Genomic DNA, 10,339 nt, shown 5'->3' on the forward strand with positions numbered 1-10,339 from the left:
AGTGTTACATCATGGCGACACCTTCCGAACTTCGTGTGAACGAGCCCACCGACGGCGATATCCATCAGGCAGCAGGAGAGTGTGACGAAGCACGGGGCCAAGTGCTGGAACAATTTAGACCATCATTCATAGAGTCGGCTGGAGCATTCAATACTCCTAATTCATTAGCCAGTGAATTGAAGAAGGCGAGGATCTATAAGGGCCGAGTTCGTGGCCAGTTGGGGCGCCTTGAAGAACAAGCTGGTAACATCATAATCAACAACGAGGAGGACGAGGCGCTGGTTGCTCAGCTAGGCGAACAAGAAGAACAGCTTCGAAGGGTGCTTGACGAAGCTGGTGCCTACGTCGTCGCGCTCGAAATGAGGTATGACGAGATTAATGAACAAAATTCTCGCCGGATGGCGGGCTCTCGCGTGTTCAATTCGGCCGGGTCAATTAGATCCAGTTATCTGCAGTCGAACATTGATGCTGAAGAGGATTACCGACCATTACCTCGGGATCGAGTTAGTCCCAGAGCATCGTTATCAGAGAGTCAACGACGTCAGCATGCCCAGCCATTGCTCTCGAGACGCCCCGAGACTGTAAACGGGATGCCGATCTCGGATCACCGTGGGGTCCAAAGTTTTCATCTGACCCGACCACTAGTTAGATCAAGAGCAAATGAGAATGATCCACTTCCTGTCATACCTCCCAGTCGTCCTGCAGTTGTGACCGGCCTTCCCGATCTCGGACCAGAGGATTCTGCTTCCGCGATCCAGAGGCCGTTCTACCATCATCGAATGCTCCCGCAGAGTTATGCTGAGAATCCACGTAAACAGCAATTAGTAGGGCCTGCCTTATCGGCTCAGCCCTTTTGCGATGCTGGTACCATCGGGAAATTGAGTATTGGTAATTTGAAAGATATATTTCGCGTTACCGCCCATATTAAGAGAGTCGAGTCTATCCTTGCGGAAGCAAATGCAGGAAGGTTCATTGATGGACAATTCCTACCGCACGGTCATCTATCTAATGCTTGCAAGGAAAAACTCGTTGGTACTCTCAAAGATATTCCCAAGTGCCACGAAGAAGCTGATAAGGCTTGTGATATTGATGGTTCTACATGGTTCACGGTCACAAAAGCACTGAAGGATCAGTTCGCTAGGCGAACAGTTCTCACGGACGAGTTGGATATCCGTTTGAAAAAGCTCAAGTTCTCATCAGCCAAGCAGGTTGACACTTTTGTCAAGGAGGCCACTTCTATTGCGGACCTCTATCGAGTTGTCTATCCCGATGATCGTGCTCAAGAACTTCATCTCGTCAGAAAGGTTGTATCATGTTTGCCTAAGGACGTAGCTATAGGCGTCATTAGGCGGTGTAAGAAGGCCGGACGTGGTGATTCAGAGCAAGATTGGGAGACTTGTGTGCCTTTCTACTCTCCTACCGGTAGAACCAGAGAAACTGTCGTCGAGTTCATTCGGGCCGAGTGCAGACTATCCGAGGAATTCGGTAGTCTTCTCAGTCTAAGGCCTGATGGTCGTGATGGTGGGCAGGACTCAGTGCGTGCCATTCACTCGAACGATGGTCGGGCTGGCAAAGATAAGGGCCAGGTTGACCGAGGAGAGTCGTTGCCGAATTTCGTTTCACGATTCTCGATAGTATACGGCATCACCGGCCGTGGGTGTAGAAATGAGAGTCATCTTCGGTCCTTGGTGGGCGCTGATGGGATGATTCCGAGATTTAATAAGCAGGGCATGAAGTACTTCTTCGTCGGATACAAAGACAAGGAAACCGGCTCTGCGAAGGTGAACGCACTTCCTAAAGACCAATTCCGGTCTTGGGAGTTCCAGTTCAAGGAGAAACCGAAGCAGGAGGCGCCACTGCCTCCCAAGTCGGGAAACTAATTGAGGTGAATGATGGGGGCGAATCCTTGCAGGTAGCTATTCCCCCCGGACGCCCGATTGAGGCAACCTGCTGTATATCAAATTCTGTATCTGATGGTGTTACTACTGCCAATGGTGTACTGATTGCAGATGACCAGATAAGGGCATTGAGTAACCCACATCTCCCTAATGAGATTCATCTCAGTGCTTCTCTGAAGCATCTGGGGCCTGACTCATCATCTGTTTTCCCCGCTGTTTGTATTGTTGATACTGCAGCCGATGGTTCCTATCTTTTGGTGCGAGGCTTAGCTGATTGTGCAGACTTGTCACTTGATAGCACCGCTCCATTATCTATATCCTTGGCTGATGGCACAGTCACAAGTGTCCGCCACAGCCTATCGTGTGCTATAGCCGTCTTCACGTCGGATGGTTCAGAACTAGCTTGTGATTATCAGAGATGTAATCTGAGGGTTCTTGTATGTTCATCAAGCTCATTCGAGGGGCACTATAAAATCCTCGCGGGGCGCGAGCTCATTGATCAATGGGGGTTGGTTCTCTATGGTGTTCGTCGCGGGTTCATCAATGGTAAGTCTGTCTACCAGAATGATGTTGTTGGCGACGAGTTGCATTGCCCCGACGACGTTGTTCTACGACTCCTCGAGTCGGGCGGTTCGGTCGATGACATGCTTTGCCACCTCACCTCATCTTCTGGTATTGACGCTTCTCCAGAGTCATCTGTTGATATCAGCGGGATTTTGGTCCCTAAGCTGACGGAAGAGGAGAGTGCATGCGTCGACAGGTTATTGAGTTCTATCGTGAACGAAGGGTGGGCGCCTCTCCCCCGCACAAATCAGGCCTATCATAGCCGTGTGCGGAAGCTACTGCCGTGTGAGTTCGTGGATCTTCCTGGTGTGCAGACCCATGTCTGCGAAATTCGTGTTCCCGAACCACGGACATCGACTGGTCGTGAGAGTTCATATGCACGATCATTATATCTTCGTCTATCAGAGGAGCTCAAGCGAGAGTACTCGAGGTTGGTCTCCGAATATCTAGCTTCCAACTGGTGGGTTCCCGTTGCTCGTGAAGCGGTTGATTTACAACGGCAGGGTCAATCACGTGCAGCCGCCCAGGTATTTCTCATTCCCCCAAATGAGGCCCGTCGGAAAGCCAGATTGGTGGTAGATTTCAGAGGACTGAATCGTACTCTGCCTTTGGCGGGTAACGATCAGCCTCCGATCTCCTTTATCATTGGTGCCTTGAGAGCTGAGTCTCGAGAGTGTATCACTCTAGCGGACGCTCGCTCCGCATTCTATAAGTGTAGACTATCAAACACTACGTTACTATTGGAGACGGGTGACAACCTTGATGTGTTATTCCAGAGCATTAGAATGTGCTTCGGGGTGGTTTTCGGACCTTCCGGACTTAGTGGCAGCTTGGGTCGCATTGGTGGTTTTGTGAGAGCGTGCGGTCTCCCAGTTGCTTTACTCTGTCTAGTGCTCTTGTTTATATTTGTTGATGATCTGTGTGTGTCTGGACCCACCAGAGCCACCATCATCCAGTTTAAGCTGTTGCTGTCGACCCTTGTGAAAGCGGGATTCGATGCACAGCTTAAGAAAGTGTTCGTCTTGTGTGCCGACCGATGTCGAGACGAGCTTGAAGGATGCCTACGAGAGGCTGGTCTAGATTTAGAGATCGCCAAAGAAGGCACCCTTCTAGGTGTTAAACTGAGTTTCCAAGGGGAGCACCTGCTCCTCAGCTGCGATCGATCGCGACGTATCGCCCAAGTAGTCACATTCTTGACGAACCTTCGCAGAAGGGAGGTCACTACGAAACGTTGTTGCTTCAAGTGCTCGGGTTGTCTAGCCTTTGATCCAGCACAGCAACACGTTTGGGCACGTGTATGTGCAGATGGACTTCGAGCGTTGGTTGGTAAGGTCTATGCCAAGGTTGAGTGGTCAATGACCACTGGTCATCATCTATTGATCTGCGTGCGCTCAATGGTGATGCTAGGTCTGCTCTTGATTGCATACTTCACTGGATGAATGAACTATGCTCGGAGACCTGCGATCATTCATCCCCGGTTCGCTTTGACGATCGTTCGAGCTTAGAGTTAGAGGCTGTTTGTGATGCGTCAAACAGTGGAGGCGGGTACGTGATACGCACTACAGATGGTACTGTCATTCTCTCAAGTGCAATTAGATGGCGCAGAGGAGAACGTTTATGGCATAGTAATAGAAGGGAGCTTTGCATGTTGTTGCGAATGCTCCAAGATCTGGGTGATTTCTTACAATTCCGTCAGAAGAGTACTTGCGGATTGGCCAAGAAGCCATCGGTCACAGTGCTGTGTGATAACAAATCTTGTGTCCTTTGGTCAAGAAACTGTGATAGTCCCGAGATAGTTGAAGCGTCTCGAGCGGTTGAACGTAGGGCCATTGCTCGTCTGCTGAGCGGACTTCATGCTGAGTTGGGCGTGCTGAGATCTCTGTGCTCTTTGACCATATCTCACTTAGCTGGTAACCAGAATCAATTAGCTGACTCATTGTCAAGGGCTTACGATAGGGTGACTCCTAATGGTAAAAGCCTAGCTGACTGTTTGGTTGGTGTTGGTGATATTGCTGAGGATGTTCCAAGAGATCCTACACGGAGTGGTATAGGTTGGTCCAAGCCTGAGTCTAAAGATCCTCTAGGCCCTGACTGGGAGCCAGATGCCGAGGATGTGGTGGTCAGTGATGAGGCTCTCTGTGCTCTGGACTTGGCTCACGTAGTTCCTGACGAACCTCTTCGTTACCCCTTTAGTTTGGCAGCTGAAGGCCTGTGGAGAGGAGCGTCAACCCTAGACACAGTATCGTTGCTCGATTGTGACACTGATACGATCCTTCGAGTACGCGACGTGCCATCTGATGTTGCTGAGCCTATCGTCGAGAGGTTCGCCCGTCACTGCTATGAGATTTCACAACTAGCTCGGTTGATTTGGGCTGCTCGGAATGTTCTGTCTCTCCTCCGATGCCATGCTCGAAAGAGTGAGTTCGAGGAGCTATATTTCGACCGTGAACAATGTAATCAGTTGGCAGCTCGTTGCGTGCAGCAGAGGAGTGCTAAGTACGGTGAGGCCGTGGAGAATAGTAAAAGTCCTGTTCTCCGTCCATGTGGTCCTGTTTTTCGCTGTTCTGTCCGTGGAGTTCCGGAAGTTTCATATCTGGCATTCCGTACCGGCTCCGCAGCAGGTTCGGTGTCATTTTGTCCTGTCATTCCTAAGGATACTCCGACAACATTCTTGAGGACCCTTATCATCCGTACTGCTCATCGTGAGACGAGGCATGGAAGCATTCCTGCTTCCGCTGCATTGATCACTGACTTTCACCTGCCATCTATTAATCAAGATGTGAGGAAGCTGGCCAAGGGCTGTTTCGTCTGCCAGATTGTTCGTGCCCGTCGTGTATGGACGGAGCCTCCGAGTGTTGGCAAGGGTCATGCTCTGCGGTTACAGTTCCATCAGCCTTACTATCGGGTTGGTATTGATTATTTCTCTCTGGGTGATCGCCGTAAGATCGTCAGTATTACATGTTTGTTCTCCGGACACTGTACGTGGTATAGAGTTCCGGCAGGCAAAGATGGAGAGCGTGAGACGATTGACGCGACTGTTGCAGTCCTCAGAAGAGCCCAACTCGAGAGGGGCGGAGTAAGGGAGCTCGTGTGTGATATGGCTTCTTATTTCGCTAGTGGTAAGTTCAAGGATCGCGTTGAGGAGTTGCTCGGTGCCACAGTTGAGCCGCTGAGTGCTCGCAGTCCCTTTGAAGGCGGAAGATTCGAAAAGCTCCATGATCTTGGAGCGAGAAAGATGCGAGTGTTGCTGCGCGGTTCTGGAGGCAAGGCGAGTATCCTCACTGATTTTGAACTGGATAATCTGTTATTGGAAGTGTGTTTTCTATTGAACACGCGTCCGACACTCTGGTACAGTTATGATGCCGAGAGTGGGAAGCAAAGTATCACACCAGATTTATTGTGCTTTGGATACACCAGAGTTTGTGGCAGGCAGTTCGGATTTATATCTAGAGAAGAGCCGATCCGACCAGCTCATGATGTGACGAAGATTCGACGTGAGTTTATCGCATACCATTGGCGTGCATTGAAGGAGCGTTCGCTCGGTGCTGTGAAGTCTAAGTGTCCGGCCAGTCAACACGCTAAAGATCTCCGAGTTGGCTCCGCGGTTCTTGTATACGCTCCCAATCGTAAGCTTGGGTATCCATGGAAGATTGGGCATGTGCTGTCATTTCGAGGAGACCATACTGTTGATGTTATCTATCCTGGGAAGGCACAGCGAATTGTTACTGAGAACATCTTCAATCTTGTGGTCGTGGAACATGACAAGTCTGGGGATGCACTAGACAACCCGGAAGATCCTATGTTCGACTGTGAACGAGAGTGTCATATGTCCCCAAGTTTAGTTGGTATGCCGCTTTGGATTCTTCTGAAGGTTAGAGGGCAACGTAAGAAGGCTTGGTATGCTGCGACTGTCATTAAAGTTTTCAAGAGCGGTCATGTCGAAGTGGATTGGCATGACGGAGTCTCAGTCCGGGAGCGACTTTGGCTTGATAGTGAAGATTGGCAGTTGCGAGAATATACCGATGAAGATCTACAAAGAGTCGAAGGTGAGAAGCGCAGGTCGGCGGACGGTTCTGAGAAGCAGTTCCGCCGAGAGGGGCGGGATGAGGATTGTGTTAATGGGCGAGCGAGCATAAATTAAGATATCATTGATGATTCGTTGTCGTTCATAGTTAGAGCACTGCGACTCATGGCCCATGCACGACTGCCCCCTTGTTAGTTAGAGTTTATTTGCGCCAACTGGCTCATTGGGTTCAAGTGTTACATCATAAGCACGATGTGACTTTAAATTATTTTTCTCGACTTTTTTCCAAATTTTGGTTTTTGTTCAAATTGACGAACAACTTTTCAAGATTCCAGTGAGCTTTCAAGAACTTGCTTAGTTCTTACTTGACATCTTGCTTAGTCTCATACTAAAGGTTCGTCTTCTGGTTAGCGGAAGCACAACAGTACTGTAGCGTGAGTGAAATGTCGCGTAAGGAGGGGTGCTCCCGATAGAGACATGTTACACAATTGAAATGCGCGCGCCCGGTCAACGGTTTTCGAGTGCTGCAAAGCCGAAACCGAAAGTGAAATAACCTCGATTTAGGCCATAAGGGTCTACAACGTGGATTGGGTACGGCAGTGAGGCTGAGCTCAACCACGAGAGTTGAGAGGATTTCTCGGCGGGCCAGAAAAAAAATTTTCTCTTTAATTTATTCCCTTGAGTATGGCGATGCCTTCATACTGATCCCACCAACATTGGAGGACCGGACAGGTATGTCCGGCTTCCATCCCAGGTGAACCCTTCGCGCAGCTACGTGGGGGTCACAAGATCAATTGAAGGCATTGGTAGCACCTAATCTGGTCGGACCGTGTGTGGCCCAAACAGTTTGGGTCATTACGGTTAAAAAACCCACCGGGCCGACCGACCACGTTGCTACCTCCCGCAACCCCGTATTCGATGGGATTTCACTATTTAAAGGCTGAGGGACCCGTGAAACGTACTTGGAGTTTTTTAAGTTTGTTAGGTTAGGTTTATAATCTCAAGATTGGCTAATCTTGAGAAGTTAGTGAAAGAGGCCCTTCATGTCGCATAATCCAACTCATATTCGATGACATGAATCAGTACGATACCATGTTTCGGCTGTTGCACTTGATGGGGTTTTCCTGTCATCCTGAGCGTTTTATGAACCGAGTGCGCCGGAGGGCGTCGAAGATTACATTTCGTCCGCGATACTTTGCTCGTCGCCTAGTGGCGAGAAAGAGTGGCGGAGGTTCCCCATGCTTCGGTTCAACACGTTCTATACAACGAATGGATTATCAAAGTTGCCAGCATGACATTCTTGAATACAACGTTCTTATATCCATGCTGGTTGCGTAAGTTCCTCGACCGTCGTAGAATCATGCTATCACCAGCCTATGCAAGCTTTCCTGTGGTTGATGACAGCTGGAGGCCCTGAGGTTGAAGGGGTCCTCGTCCAATTACCACGTGCTTGATCACTGCAAGTGTTGATAGTCGACTATCATATGAAAATCATTCGGTAATCCCCCTTCTGGCTATATGGAAGTTACTATCGCCTTTGTTCATCAATAACCCGTGATGGTCTATTGTGAAGTACGACAGTAGGCGTACGAGCGATGATCACACACACCACAGGCTAACGCTAGCACGGAGTAATAGAGCCGGATCAGGATAGCTCATATGTCTCCAGTGGAGACTCTCCACTCGGGCATTGCTCTTGGATGGAATCGCACCATTCTAAAGTGCCGTATGTCAGTGTGAGGCGGAGCTATTTTGCGGGTCGACCTCGTCCAAGCGTGGCCCTTCACAGACCTCGCGTGCCCGTTCATATACCCTTAAAGGCTCCACAGGAGCGTCTGCCAGAGCCCTCTGGAAAAAGTCACCATTACGATAATAAGACATATTCAACCCGCCACCTGTTCTGGGGCACTCGATAATTTTGAGATCTGCTGCTCCAATATTTACGACCTGTTCATGCGCCATAGATGGAGTTGTTCTAAATCGATGAGGGTGAGCTTGGTCGAGATTGACTCTCAAACGAGGCTTCTCGGCTCGGAAGGACTTCAATAGATAGACAGGTACGATTGAAATAAAAGTCAACGATAGTATCCAAAATAAACGGCGGCGGTGGCACTTAGATGGGACCTTGTGCTCATCGACCCCTGCATTTCTGCCGGATGACATGCGCACCGCATTAGAATCGTAATTTAGAGGAGGCAGCGGATGCCCCTTGGATGTTGAAGAAGTTTCCACCATTGAAAAAGAAGTAACTGAAGACGCTGCCTCTGCTCAGCGCACGGAGTTAATCCCTGGTCGAAACCCGGCCAGTTACACGGCTCATGATACCCCGTCACCTACGACGGCACACTATCGCGCAACCCCACAAGGTTTGTGCGGTCCTCAGGAACGCTCCAACTGCTACTGACCGATGTGCGCACGATTGTAAGTTTTAACCCATCCCCTTGAGTAGATTGGAGTGCTTGTATTAGTCTCTCCGACTTGTGTCCACGACGATGAGTAAAAATGCAGTCAGGATATCGTTTATAAGTGTTTCTAGCAACAACAATCGAAAGCCTATATGATTCTAAGAACAATGATACCACTGACGCCGACAAAGTTGACTGGAGAAGCATGGGCAACACAAGTGGCGAGCGACTCGTCCGAAATCGAGTTGTGTCAAGACTTCAAGATGATGAAGGGATGACTAGTCGACTTCGACGAGATAGTCTAATATTTATCTGTCAGTCGTTAGCATTACCACGCTTCCTTAAATTCCCTCCTTAACCCACCCACTGCCGCCCGTAGGCTGGAACCATTGAATTGCTCGGTTAGATCTCTCTTCCTTCCGTGTTTCTTTAGTTACTATTCTGGAGATCTGTAGGTGCGCATCGTAGCTCGATGATTCGGTTTTTCAGCCAATGGTGGGGAAGTCTAAGTCATGGATCGGAAAGTCGCAACAAACTTGAACGTGTTGAGGAAAAGTAAGGTTGTTACGCGGAAAGAATTATAATTGGGCAGTAGAAGGGTTTCACAAACTACGAAATTTCGACAAAACCAAGTTGTGAGCGGACGATTGGTACAGTCATTGATAGCTATATCACTTTACAATCCAGCGGTACTCAGCTCGCTCTAAATGCGGCCAACTACTCAACTAAATTTACTCAGGGCAACTTTTTTGACAAGACTAGATAGGCTCGCGAGGTCTCCCGGGTCCCTACCAGCGCGTTCGTCTGCTGAACGGGACGCGCTGAAGATCGAAAGTATCAATCGAGTGGCACCGTGTGCGGATAGCCTGGTCGTGAGTGCTAGACGAGATCTGCCTGTCTGAACGGAGTTATGAGGGCAACTTGAGATCCCGTTCAAGCTTGAGATAGCACGCGACAGGAAAAATACGAACAGCTGGGTCACACAGAAAGCACCGATTAGACGAACAAGAGTATCGACCGTAGGGAAGCGATCAATCCTTCGAGATTATGAGACATGTCCGACCAACTATGTATATTTGTTCTGGGCAATTTTTTTGACCAGACTATATCTGCCACGCCCACAGAAATTGCACATCTCGGACTCAACGATCAACCATCCAGAGGGCTTATTCATACTGAGGCATACTTGGCTTTGGGCTGATATACTGAGGTATTGATTGTACTATGCTGTGGATGGCATAGACTGTGCTATAGACTGACGTGGTCTTGTCAAGGTCGATATTGTAAATAATGCAACTCTCTTCCGAAGACCTCGTCCGGTCTCCGCTCCTCTCTGAGGCCTGTCATTACAGACTACCACAAAAAATATACCCAGGTGCAGCCACTGCACTGCAGTGAGTAACACCCAGACTCTCTCAGGTGGCTCTTCGAAAGACTCAAAGAACGGT

At 49.3% G+C, this 10,339-nt stretch overlaps 2 protein-coding genes across 2 annotated transcripts; both read left to right on the top strand.

The window, feature by feature from the left end:
• Positions 1–11: 11 nt before the first annotated feature.
• Pmar_PMAR016857 (hypothetical protein) lies at positions 12–1,880 on the top strand (the record flags this gene model as incomplete). The annotated part of the gene is made up of 1 exon (XM_002765860.1): positions 12–1,880. The coding sequence occupies one exon, from the start codon at positions 12–14 to the stop codon at positions 1,878–1,880; it is 1,869 nt and encodes a 622-aa protein (XP_002765906.1).
• Positions 1,881–4,119: 2,239 nt separating this feature from the next.
• Pmar_PMAR016858 (hypothetical protein) lies at positions 4,120–6,603 on the top strand (the record flags this gene model as incomplete). The annotated part of the gene is made up of 1 exon (XM_002765861.1): positions 4,120–6,603. The coding sequence occupies one exon, from the start codon at positions 4,120–4,122 to the stop codon at positions 6,601–6,603; it is 2,484 nt and encodes an 827-aa protein (XP_002765907.1).
• Positions 6,604–10,339: the final 3,736 nt, after the last annotated feature.

The sequence above is a fragment of the Perkinsus marinus genome, assembly GCF_000006405.1.
Source record: "Perkinsus marinus ATCC 50983 genomic scaffold scf_1104296974312, whole genome shotgun sequence".
NCBI classification, from domain to species: domain Eukaryota; phylum Perkinsozoa; order Perkinsida; family Perkinsidae; genus Perkinsus; species Perkinsus marinus.